We start from the raw sequence: 13,387 nt of genomic DNA, 5'->3' as shown, positions 1-13,387 counted from the left end.
CAATTAGAAAATCTAAATTTCTCACCATAGCCTACCAGGTACTGTATGAATGGAATCTTGTCTTTCTAACCTTTTCCAATGCTCCTTTCTTCCCCTGCTCAGAATGCTGCACATCACCCTTGGTATCTCTCCTTTCTTCAAATGACCAAGACTTTCCTTTTCACACATACTGCCCCCTCTGGCTACAGGTCTCTCCCTACTACTTTGGTTAATGCCTACTTAGCCCTCAGGCCATGGCTTAATACTTCCAGAGAAGTCTTTCCCTGCAAACCCACCACCCTCCCTGCCAATCTCCAGCTAAATTGGCCTCCTGTTATTCGTTCTTCCTCCTTTATAGCATTTACCACAATATGTAATTATGTATTTATTTATAATTATTTAATTGGTATTTCTCTGTTTCACTAGACAAGAATTGTGACTATTCTGTTCAAAACCATATTCTCAGGGCCTAACATAGGACTGGCATATCTTATACCCAGTAAATAATTTTTGAAAGAATTAAGGCCAAAGCCAATATTTCATAAAATCTTAGATATTGTATTTTTCAATCATATTACTCCTAGTCTAGAAAACTTGTGACAGAAGATAAATCTTGCCTTTTTAAGAGAAGCCAAGAGACAGTACAAGACAACTTTTTGTTGAAAATATGGAAATGATGTAAGCAAGGAACAGAAAAGGTTTCTTGGAGTCTCTGGCATATCAAAATGAAAAAAGGAAAGTATCCAAAGAGGTGGAAAAAGTACCTGGTTAGGAATGTTTATTCACATAGACACTTTCTACAGATACTCATATCTTCACCAGCAAACTAAATGCATCTAATTTGGTTCTCTTAAAGTATGGAGTAGGGGGATGTAACAGTCTACATGAGAATTTACAGTGCTTCCCAGATCTTTCTCTTTTAATAATTTTCTCTAATGGGAGCACCCATTGTTTCTAAAATTGGCTCAATTAATACGAGATAAACAGCTAAGTAAATGCAGTTGTCAAGTTCTCATACCTTTTAGAAGTATCTTGTTGCAAGGCATTTGTCTGTTTAGTACCTAAAATTAAAAAAAAAAAAAACCACCAAAAAAAAAAAGTTGTTCAATTCTACACAAACACACTAGGTTATAGGACAGATTCCTATCCATATAAACTGTATACCATCTTTTCTTATTTTCCACATATTTCATTTCCAATTCTGTGTAAATCAAATGAAATAGGAAGGGAATCCAATTTGTTTTTGTAAATTAATTAGTTATTCCCCAAATTTTCCTGGTTAACATGTATCTCTTTCGCAACCGAATTTTCTCCTTTATCACAGGTGCATAGTTAAGCACTCCTAAAAATCTGAGACCTGGGTACTTTTAGAGGTAACCTCTGTCCCCCAAATGTTCACTCCCGGGCAAGAGGGGAAGAGGTTCTCGGATACCTCAAAGAACCGGGGCAGTAAAAGTGGGAGGACCACTGCTAGGTTCACCGGCAGCTGTACAGGGCGGGCCGACGCTGCCCTGGTCACTTGCCCACCCTGGCGGCCCCAACTCTAGGCTCTGAGAGATGGAACAAGCCCATTCTGGGGAAAATCTTGGAACGCTAGAGTAAAGAGTTGGGGGTCCGGCCGCAGGTGTTTCCCAGAAGGCGGGAGGGCTGCGGTGGGAAGAAGCGCTTGGCCTTCTCTGCCGGAAGACCCCTCCCCCTGGGGCAGCTTTTCCGGGGCACCCCGTGCGCTTTAGTCTGGAACTCTGTTGGGGCTCAGTTCTCAAGGTCCAAACGTGGGAAAAGGCCCTTCTGCCTACCTGCGGGGTTTCGAGGGGCGCGGGGAACCTGGGCCTTGTGGCAGCCCACAGGAGGCCGGGCCGACTCAGCCATGGGAAGCGTCGTCGTCAGATGGTTGGGACCGGCCGAAGCGTCCCCTTCGAGGCCCCGCCTCCGCTCGCGTAGCGCGAGGCGGGACCAGCGGGACGGGGCGGGGCCGGGACAGCGGCCTATGCGCCCCGCGGAGGTGGAGGAGGACTCTGAGAGGCCAGGGGCCGGGTGGGTAAGTGGACGTAGAGGGAGGTCCCGGCTGGCCCAGGCTCGTGGCGACCCTTGAGCCTTGCTGGATGCGGCCCGGCGAGGTGGTTGGGTCCGAACGCCCAGGCGGGCGGGAATCGGGGGAAATGGCTTCCCTTGGATGCCGTCCGCACGCGCGCTGGGGTTTTATCCGCCCTTGAGCGCGCTGCCGTGCGGTCCCGGCGGACTCACGCCCCACTGCGGGCCTGGAGCCGGGCCTTCATGCCGGGAGGAATGGTGGCCTGCGGGAATGGAACGCGGTTCTCCTAGAGTTGCTGTTTGATTTCACTGGGTTGATTATTTTGGGGACCGCATCTCTTAAGGGTGCTTCTGTCACACTGGGGGTGGAGGGCATCTGAACTTTCACTCCCTTTGGGTGAGTTGTGTTGACTTCAATTTTTGTCAAGGGGGACACTAAAAAATTAAAAATTCCCTATTGATTAGAGCTGATTTCAGGCCCACCTTTTGGAAATGTTTTCGGAAATGAAATACTTTGCTTTTTTAATGCACTTTATGTAGTCCATATTTGCGATCTTCTTGGGAGTGCTCTAGAGGCTTTTTTCGGATGTATCTGTCAAAACCACAATAAGCAATACTTTTTAAGAAAACTTGGCAGATGTGTCAGGAGTTTATTTAAAATAGAGTTTTTATTTCCTTAGGCTAACATACTACTATCAGTGAAAACATTCAGCTTTAAAACTACATTTTATTATATTTACTAATAATTTATCAGAATGAAATATCACTTATTAATACTGCAGTGTACAATATCTCTGATAGTTAACAGTATGTTTTATATCAGTACATTTCAGTATCAAAACTAGGAAAAATAACGAAGAATGGCAGTGGAGGAACTTCAGTCTGTAATAAAGAGATGTGTAAGTAATTTTTTCCGTTTGTAAAGTTAAATACCTTTCAAAATATGGGAAGGGCACGGATTATTTTTAATTACATTTGCGGTTACTCAAATTGTTTATCTTCTTTAATCCTTGCTGTTTTTAACCTGTAAATAAAGAGTATGACAGGAAGGCAGATTGGATTATTTCTCCAAGTGACATACTTGTCTAAATAACCTTTAACATTTTTAATACTGATCCTTATTACAGATTTCTTTGAAACAGTTGATACTTCCATTAAAGAATTTATTAGGCTAATCCTAATTTTCATGTATATGCATATGTGCAACTTACCTAGCTTTAAACAGATTTACTTTTTTTAGAGATAAATCAAGTAGTTATTGAATTCTTATTTGCCTAAACATGTTTGATTTTTGTTTATTTTGTTTTTGCCAGCAAATCCTAGACGAGGAAGACTTTAAAGAAGAAGATTTTGGCCTATTTCAGTTAGCAGGCCAAAGATGCATAGATGAAGGGCACATAGACCAACTATTAGAAATTATTCAAAATGAAAAGAATAAAGTAAGTACAATCTTTGTGTGTTACTAGGAAGAGACTAGCCACATGGTGCTATTATTCATTTATTCATCAAACATTTAAGAATCAAATTTCCATAGTAGGAAACTGGAAAACAAAAAAGGAACCAGGACTATTCATATACTTCAAGGTACTTAGAGTCTGGTAGAAGAGATAAACATGTAAACAACTAACAGTAAGGAGATTAAATAAATGAAATAAGTGTTATAGTTGAAGTAAAAGTAAAATGCTTTAGAAAAGCAGGGATCGCTTCTGGTTAAGGCATCAAAAGTAGCATTTAGATCATTAATTTACATTGAGAAATATAAATATTAGGCTAGATAATAATTTTTGGTGATCAGCATATTCCGTTTCTGCAGCCTGTATATAGAAAACCAAATATTAAGTGATAATATTTTGGATACGTAGAATCAGAATGAGAAAGAGCTGAATGACCCGGCCGATATCATCCACCTACAGTTGTCTAAGAAATCATTTTCCACAATGGGAAAAGATCTTTTTGGGATCAGAAACAACTTTTTCTTGAACACAGTGTTGGTAATACTGCCAAATTTTGTGTCTTTGGACTCCTTGCACAAGGAAAGACAATCTTCTTTCCAGGAACACACTCTTTCTTCATTTATAATGCTATTTATTTCTACAGAAATGCTATTTATTTTCTTTGTTGCTATCACAATCTAGTCATGTTGGCCTGTGATTATATCCAGGGCACCTTGATTGTATTTGGGAGATTCCTAAAACTTTAAAATCACACATTGTTGTAAAATCTCTTAGTATTTAAAGGGCTTATCCCTTTTTTATTAAAGTTTTTTTAAGAAAAATTAGGACATTTTATTTAATACATTTGTTTTTGATGTGTTTATGGTACCTTTGTAGCCCTAAATAAATTTAATGTTTTTCTTTAACTCCTTGATTTTTTCCAATTAAGTTCTCAGAAGATAACCTTTGAAAGTACCTTGTGTTTAGCTAATAATAATAAAGTTGATAATAGTTAATATTTATTGACTATTTACTGTGTGCCAGATGCTGTCTGTCTTAAGTGTTTTACATCTGTTAACTCTTTCAGCTTCTCTGGAATCCCATAATGTACTGCTATTCATTTTGTAAAAAAGGAAATAGTCACTGGAAGATAAGTGACTTGCCCAAAATAACTCAGCGTTTATGTGTCATCCAAGATTCAGACCTGTGCAGCCTGGTTTCAGAGCTTTTAACCACTCTGCTCTGCTTCCAGTTGGCACCATGTAGCACTTACAAGGAAGTTTTAGAGTCATATAGAGGAGACTCATTGATGTGGGGATGAGAGAGAGTGAGGTGTCAAAGACAGCTGGGTTTCTAACCTCTGAGAGGATAATATATCCCAAGCAGAAAAAGGCAGCCTAAGAAGACCTGAAGGAGGACAAATAAGTTTACTTTGGAAATATTGAGTGTAAGATGCAGCAGGCAATTGAAAAAGTGTGTGGAACTCAATAGAGAAATAGGAGATTAAGATGTAGACCTGTATATGACTATCAGAGATTAGATGATTGTGATAGATTTAAGCATAGTGAGGCTTAGTCTTAATAGCTTGAGAATCACCTTTGTAATGTGTGGTCTGCTAAATTCAAAGGTTCAGATATTGATAAAACAGTGTTTAAAAACTACAACTTATTTATTTATTTATTTATTTTGCCAAGTGACACAATCAAGATTGATCAAGATTTACTATTAATCTGCTTTATGTAAGAAAAAAAAAATTTTAAAGCCACATGAATAGTTTGTTCTGAGACACTTACAGTGCTGGGTTTCTCAACATTGGCACTATTGATATTTTATAGCAATCCTCCCCCCCAGTACCCAGTAATGACAATCAGAAATGTCTCAGAGATTGCCAAATATTCCCTGGTAGGTAGGGAACAAAATCACCCCCATTGAAAGCCACTGGTATAGTGGGAAAAGCATGGGCTTTGGAGCTGGAGAGACTTGTATGAAAATCCTGGCTCTGCCACGTTTTAGTTGTTGGACATTGGGCATGTCAGTAATCTCTAAACTATGGCTTTCTCATCTGTTAATTGGAAGTAATAATCTCACCCTGTAAGGTTCTTAGTATCAAACTACACAAGGTGTAGCTTATGGATAGTCAGTATTTATTCACTATCATAACTATTCACTGTTTATGTAATGACTTGGAAACTTTGCAGCCGAAATTATATTTGTAAAATATTTCATCAGAGTTCTTTTTTCAGTTCAGATACGCAGAATCTTATTCAAATCTGGAATTTCTCTTATAGTTAATTATTCTCAGATAATCACTTGTAGAAAAGGAAAGACAGTATAGTTGGAAAATTAGAATCTCACAGGAATTAAGTCTTAAAAAGCGAGCTTATGCTTATTTAATAAGTAATGGAGGAATAAATATTTAGTAATTTGGAAAAAAATAACCACATAACTTCCTGATTAATAAAAACATAAATATTAAAATCCAAGCCACACAAAAATAGAATAAAACAGAACAGAATATCAACTATTTGGAGAGAAAATAATTTATTGCACTTAAAAGTAATAGATACCATTCAACCCGTATTTATGGAACACCTCTTTTGTAACAGGCCCTACTCTACATGCTAGGAGTACGTATAGCAGTGAACAGAAATCACTAGCCATATGGATCTTAAATTCTAACAGATCTATACACGATGAATAAATAATGTATGTTAGAAAGTGACAAATATAGACAAAGCATGGTAGGGGGTTGGACTGTGCTGGGTGAAATAGCATAGAGGTTTAAAAGGAAGCAAGGTGTAAACTATGGGACTATTTGGGAGAAGAGTGTGCCAGGCAGAAGAAATAACTAGTATGAAAAGGATATTCAGGGATTAGCTGTCTATCTCATTAGGTAAAAAACATGATTGTTTTGCTGTTGGTTTTTTTTAAACATTAATTCTTCATTTTATGTCATATTTCCAACATAAATCTTGTTGAATAAAAAGAATGAAGTACCTTTTTTAAAAATGTAAATGAATGTTTATTTTTAAAGGAGAAATCCATTTTAGATATAAAAGCAGTAGAAAAGGGACAAAAGAAAAAAGTATATTTCACTGTGTAAAAAATAAGGACAACCAAAACCAAATAATTATTTGCCATAAATACACCTAGGTAAATATTAACATATAGGGAGCTCATGCAGATTGATAAGACAAACACTAAAATGTTCAATTAGTAAAAGAGCAAAGATATAAATAGTGTTTCCTCTTTTGTAAACTATATGTTCATGTACCCTAACATATTCTGTTGCTAGTTCTCTAGGACATGTTAAGTCATATCTTTACACATTGCCATTTCAGAGCTGTGAATGTATTTTCCACCTATCTATGCCTGACAAACTTCTGTATTTCTCTAACAAGCCTTAGCTTAGCCATCGCCTCTTCTAGGAAGCCTCTCGCCTTCCTCAGATGGAAATGACTATTCTCCTGGTATACCTTATACTCTACCTTTGTTTATCATCTTATAAGATTGGGTCACAGAGTGGGTATTGTACTATTTATCTTCCTAGATATGTGTTGTGTTCTTTTTTTTTTTCCTTAAAATGAACCTAGGATGTAAACTATAATGATAGAGATCTTAACTGATATATTTCTTGCTTTATTTCTAACCCCTAGAGTATTCTAGGGAGTCGACATAGTATATGCTTGATAAATATTGATGAGTTGAAGTAGAATGCAGGCCAAAGAAGTGGAGTATATTTTTGATAGTTTTGAAAATCAGTGATTTTGATAATGAATGTTAATCACTAATTATAAACTTTTACTTGTATGGTAAGCATTCTGAAAGATCTTTGAAAATAGAAGCAAATTGTATGTAGGAGAGAAAATTAATGAAATGGCACCCTCTCCTTTTACATAAGTTACATGATTATAATATATTTAGAGATTCTGCAAAGAACTTTAAAAGGTTCATGAGCTCATGAATATTGGCTGGATTTCCTTATGAATCAGGGGAGCAAAATTCTCCATGAAAGTTAAGTACTTGCACATAGTAAGCAAATTATCTTGTTGGAAATAGAGGAACTATTTAAATTCTGGGAAAGGCCAACTTGATTAAAAGTAAAGGCCCATTTGCCTTTCTTCAGTAACAGTATTAAAAACTATTTTAAAATGTTAATATTTTTTAGCAGCCAACCCTAGGAATGCTAGGAAGTCAATGGTGAAATGTTGTAGGACTCGCTTGCCTCATCTTTTCTGTTTAGAGGAAATTTCTAAGCTCCAAGTTAAGAAAGCTCACTGTGAGAGTCCTATAGATGGCAGTATTTCCTTTACTCTGAAAATGTTATTACAGGTCATCATCAGGAGTATGGCCTGGAATCTTGTTGGTCCTGTTGTTCGATGTCTTTTATGGAAAAATAAGGAAGATGATAAAAGAAAATATTTTCTGATGCTTGATTTATTGATAAAGGTAAGTTAACAAAACTAGGTTCTCTTCGTCCCAATACAAAGCAGTATTTTATAATGTTTTAATTATACGCCTTTATTGTCTAATGCTTGTTTTTGATAAGAAAATTTTTAGTTCATGAAAATACAGGAGGGAACTCTTTGAAGAAAAGGCCCAGCTTTATTGATTAGATGGACAAGTTCATGTCCGTTTCCTCAAATTTTCTGGATGTAAGAATTTTCTAACCATCTCAGATCCACTAATTCAGAAGCCCCAAGGAGAGACCTAAGAAGCTTTATTTTTAATAAGTAGTTTATCGTATAGATGTGGGATTCAAGGTTTAGGGAGGTAGTTCAAAGCCACATTGATCTTTTGGCAGTGTTGGAACTAGAGTCAAATCTCAGTGCTCTTTCCTCTGTGGTATGTTCCCTAAAAGAATATGAAAAACCAGAGAAAGATAAATTCTATATGACTTCACTTATATGCAGAATCTAAGGAACAAATAAACGAATAAACTAAATGAAAACACAGATACAGAGAACAAACTGGTGATTGCCAGAGGGAAGGGGGTTTGGGTATAAAAAGTGAAGGGATGAAGAAGTACAAATTGGTTACAGAATGGTCACAGGGATTTAGAGTATAGCATAGGGCAGCGGTCCCCACCTTTTTGGCACCAGGGACCAGTGCTCCTATGAAAATCTAATGCCCAGTGATCTGAGGTGGAAATGAGGCGGTAATGCTAGCGCTGGGGAGCGGCTGCAAATACAGATGAAGCTTCACTTGCTCGCCCGCCACTCACTGGCTGTGTGATCCTGTTCCTAATAGCTACCAGTCCATGGCACAGGTGTTGGGGACCCCTGGTAGGTATATAGTCAATATTATTGTAATTGTTGTGTTTAGTGCCAGATAGGTGCTAGAGTAATCGGGGGGGATCACATCATGGATTGCATAAATGTCTAACTTTTAAATTTAAAATAAATATATGAAAAACAATGTAAGTGATCACAATGAAAAAAGGAATAGGAAGGAGATTAGTTGTGACAGAAAACTTCAGAAAGTGACTCTTGGTAAAAAGTTAATAGTTATAAGTAAAAGATGATTAAGAAAGATAAATTCTGAGAAAAATGATAAAAATCTACGTAGAGATCAGTGCACATAAACACAAATATATACTTGGAAAGAGAGGACTCCATCTACATATTAGTTATTAACTATGAGGGCTTTTAAAAAGGTAAGTGAGGTGATAAGACATGGCCATTCAGAAGGCAATGCTTTCTCTTTGTCCTCTGTTCAGAAAGGACAAAAGAGACTACATTCATCTAAATACCCTGACAATGTGAGATAAAAGGTCCACCTGATGGAAGCTCTGAGAAACTAAGGCAGTCTTCAGTGTAGACAGGAAAAGCTCAAGGAAACCTCAGCTCTTGTGATCAGGCTCTTTTCTCATTCTTCTAACTTTTCCTTTAGCCAGGAATTTAAGTCTCCAAAATGTAGTTGTCCATTAGAGACCCTTTGACTTTTGAATTCTTGTTTTGTTTTAGTTTTACAATGATTTGATAATCAGAGATCCTGTTTAGTTTTACAATGATTTGATAATCAGAGATTCTGTATTTTTTAAACAATTTTATGAAGTGTTTTATTGTTAAGCAAAAATAATTTTCTCAGTATATGCCCTCTTTTTTAAAAATAGTAATCATGTGGCTTTAAATACAACTTGTATTAAACAGGTTCAATTGTGAATATTTTTATAGTTATGTAATCCAAAGGAATTATTGTTGGGTTTGCTTGAACTGATTGAGGAGCCCTCAGGAAAACAGATATCCCCAATTATTCTTCTTTTACTTCAGCCATTACAAACAGGTAATGAATATTTAGATATCTAAGTGTTTTTTTATTTTATCTATGTAATTGCCTTCATATTACTCCGAAATGTCAAGGCTGTACCAAAGTAAAGTTTATGACTGATTAATGAGTAGTCTGCTTAAACTGTAGTAGCAATACCTGGCTCAGAGTGGGTACCCAAGAAATATTTTATGGAATGTCATGCTGTTTTTTTTTGTGCTGTATTGTAACCTATAGCTTTTTGCCTTCCCTTCCTATCTGCAACTTAGATCTAGAATTTTCCCTATAAACATATTTAAAAGATTGCCTCAGTGATGTCTGCAATACTCAGTCTGATAGCATTGTGACAGTCTTGTATCTTGGTTAAGAACAATATCAGGCAAGGCATTGCTCATCCTTGGCATTGGGAAGTTAGGGTTGAGAATAGCAGAGGTATTACCAAAGAATGAAACAAGTATGATAAGTAACGGACCTTAGCAACCAGCGCAGACTTGGAAAGAGACTACTTTTTAATTTAATGACCTACATATAACTCAGTCTGGTCGAAAGGCCCAGAATCAGAAATTAGAGTAAATCTGTTTTAAGTATGAATGCCCAGCCACTTTGTACCACATGAAATACTCAGTTTTACGGTGCCTTATAGTTTATAAGACACTTTCTCTTACACTTAAAACAACCAAAAAAAAAAGGAAAGCATTTCTGTCCTAAATATGTAACCTGTTGTAAACATACCTAAACAAGATTTCATGGCATCTGTTGAAGAATGCCACATCTCATTCTTTTATTCACCTCTAAGAAAACACTGTCAATTAAGCTATATGATATGTCATCCTGATTTCAGAGTTCTTAAAATATGAAAAAATATGTGTTATAATTCTACATCAATTGGACTTTTTGTCCCATCTTTAGTGTGCTTGATGAGGTTACCTCAAGTAACAACTTGGTCTCTGTTTTAGTGATACAGAAACTTCATAACAACAAGGCATATTCAGTTGGATTAGCATTGTCTACCATTTGGAGTCAGCTATCTCTCCTTCCTGTTCCATACTCAAAGGAACAAATACAGACAGATAACTATGGCCTTTGTCAGTGTTGCAAGGCCTTAATAGAATTTACTAAGCCTTTTGTGGAAGAAGTCATTGATGACAAAGAAAACTCACTGGAAAATGAAAAATTAAAGGACGAATTACTTAAATTGTAAGTATATTTTTAAGAACATTTCACAGTGGATCTAAGTAATTGATAGTTCAATTATTTTATATTTCTTTGTTTCATTTGTTAGCAATGGAAATAAAAATCTAGTTTCAGTTTTTTAATTTAGAAGAATATGGGGTTCATTTGATATGGGCATTTAATGAGGCATTGATATTTTTAAAAATTAAAAATTCATTTGGTTATATTTTATGAATTGTCTTTGCTCATCATAGTAAGTGAATAATAGAAGTGAGGGAAATAGATGAACAAAGGATCGGGTCTTGCTGTGGGAGAATTGTGTTTTTACTGTCCCTTTGAAAGTGAAAGCAGAAGAAGCACCAGATTATTGAATGTCCAACTTGACTGCAAAAACATTAGCAGAGTACCCAATAGGGGAACTATAAACTAATCATGCACTGTTCATTATGGCTTTCAAACACCTGATATATGAGTAGTCCAAATTAAGATGTGCTCTAAGTATAAAAAATACTTGGATTTTGAATACTTGTTATTAAAAAAATACTAAATTGCCTCAATTTTTATATTGATAGCATGTTGAAATAATATTTCAGATATGTTGGGTTAATTATTAAAATTAATGTCTCTTATTTCTTACTACTTTTAATGTGACTGCTAAAAAATTAAATTATATATGGGGCTTGCATTATATTTATGTTTGGTAGTACTAGACTAGATTATTGAATTACATGGGCCAATAATTTTACTTTTTAAATTTTGGAGACTAAAACTACTGTTAGCTTTATGTCCTGTTAGGTTAGGACATTAAAAATTTTTTACTGTTTATAAAACCCATTTCATGAAAGAAAAGATATTTTAACTAAAGATATAGGAAAAGATTTATCACAGAATAAACTTTGGTTTTTTAAATAAAACAAATAATGCTTTATGAAAAAATTACACTGTCCTGATTTTTACTTGAAGTAACGAAAACTACATGGACTAGCACTGGTCCTCAGACAAACATTCAGCATCCATTGGTATAGTCCAGACATGAGAGTAAATCCCACCACATTGTAGCAAGGTGTTCTTGTGCTCTCCCCATTACTAGTAAAAAGGATCTTATATCACCAGTTTGAAAAGCCATTGATTTATTGGTGCTTACATTATTTTTTATATAAAATTAACTTAGATGTGCTTATAGAACTAGGTGTTTTATACTTAGGAAGTGCCGTATTCATAGCTACCCATTTCTTATACCTTAGTTGTTTCAAATGCTTGAAATGCCCTTTGCTGACAGCACAATTCTTTGAGCAGTCTGAAGAAGCTGGAAATGATCCATTAAGGTGTTTTGCATCTGAAGTAATAGTAAGTACAGCTAATTTTATCAGCTATAAATACTGCTATAATGCTGCTATATTCTCATGTACTACACCTGAGCATGAACATTGATACATTTAATAGTAAAGCAATATGTATTTTTTGTATAGCAGATCAACAAAAAGAAGATAAACAGCAATAATTTCATTACCCAAATATAAATAATAGTAATACCTTCTAGACTTTTTTCTGCTTTTATAGTTGTGAATAAATATTTACATATATAATTTTTTTCAGTGAGTATTATACATACTTTTTTGTAATCTATTTCATTTTCCTTAGAATATTATGAATGTTTTTCCATTGGCTTAAAAATACTCCATGGTACAGATTTAGCATAATATATTTAACCTGGGCCATGCAGTTCAACAAAGATTTTTTCCAATTTTTCATTACTATACAATATTCCACTTTTTTTAACTGTCGAGTCTGATAAATATCTTTTTAGCCAAATCTTTGCATGTTTAATTGTTAAATTAATAAATTCCTAGAAGTGGAATTTCTGTGCCAAAGAATATCCTCACTTTTAAGGCTCATGATAAATCTTTTCAAAATAACTCCAAAATTAAGTAAATTTTATTTTAAATGCAACTTGACTTTATGCATCAAGAGTATTTTAAAATGTGCTGGGATTCTAATCTTAAATTTAGAAAAATATGTACTTGAGATTGATAGCCATGAATTTCAAATTAGAAGTATAATTGTGGCTATGTTTGTCTGCACGAATGCAGGTGCAGCATAGGAGGAAAGTTGGATTTAATTAGCTTGGGGTTTTGAGAACTGTGTGAGTTCTACAAAGCAAGGGAGGGGCAAGAGCACCGAGCGTGTATACAGGGGAATGACTAATGTTGGACAGTGGAATTTAAGCTGAGTAAGGAGGGAAGTTAGGATATACTAAATGTGAGAGACAGTGGAAAGATGATGGGATCACTAGATTATAGGTCCTGTTGGAGTTAGGTTACTAAAAGGAATAAGCTGAAAATATCAGGTTAAAGAAAAGGATGCTTGAAATTAATATTATGGAAAAGTTAAAGTTACTATTAACAGTGTTGTGACATTACTAATAACAGTGTTGTGACAGTATGACCATGGGAGTGCATATTGTAAGGAGAGGGTAGAAGCCAAGGTCACTGGACTAGACAAAA

At 35.6% G+C, this 13,387-nt stretch overlaps 2 protein-coding genes across 9 annotated transcripts in view; one reads left to right on the top strand and one right to left on the bottom strand.

Annotated features, from left to right (window-relative positions):
* The window catches only part of RPAP2 (RNA polymerase II associated protein 2), a 79,683-nt gene extending 76,830 nt beyond the window's left edge, over positions 1-2,853 (bottom strand). The window contains exons 1-3 of one of the 2 annotated variants that reach the window (XM_039838831.1): positions 2,834-2,853; positions 1,776-2,017; positions 998-1,040 (exon numbers count right to left, since the gene is read on the bottom strand). In XM_039838831.1, the coding sequence (XP_039694765.1) occupies positions 998-1,040; positions 1,776-2,017; positions 2,834-2,838 (290 nt within the window). In that variant the 5' untranslated portion in view covers positions 2,839-2,853. Of the gene's footprint in view, positions 1-997; positions 1,041-1,775; positions 2,018-2,833 lie in introns of those variants that run through there. The other variant, XM_039838832.1, reaches the window with a different exon arrangement.
* The window catches only part of GLMN (glomulin, FKBP associated protein), a 34,443-nt gene continuing 22,985 nt past the window's right edge, over positions 1,930-13,387 (top strand). Inside the window, exons 1-7 of one of the 7 annotated variants that reach the window (XR_005647773.1) lie at positions 1,930-2,017; positions 2,834-2,909; positions 3,324-3,449; positions 7,776-7,892; positions 9,620-9,728; positions 10,667-10,907; positions 12,128-12,230. Coding sequence is in view for 6 of the 7 variants with exons in the window: in XM_039838833.1 (XP_039694767.1) it covers positions 2,871-2,909; positions 3,324-3,449; positions 7,776-7,892; positions 9,620-9,728; positions 10,667-10,907; positions 12,128-12,230 (735 nt within the window). In the remaining variant the exon portion in view is untranslated. The other 6 variants (XM_039838833.1, XM_039838836.1, XM_039838835.1 and 3 more) reach the window with 6 other exon arrangements.

This window comes from Pteropus medius, unplaced genomic scaffold, assembly GCF_902729225.1.
Source record: "Pteropus medius unplaced genomic scaffold, Ma_sr-lr_union100, whole genome shotgun sequence".
NCBI classification, from domain to species: Eukaryota; Metazoa; Chordata; class Mammalia; order Chiroptera; family Pteropodidae; genus Pteropus; species Pteropus medius.
The sequence above is the reverse complement of the archived record's forward strand: the minus strand, read 5'-3'. Positions and strand labels throughout refer to the sequence as shown.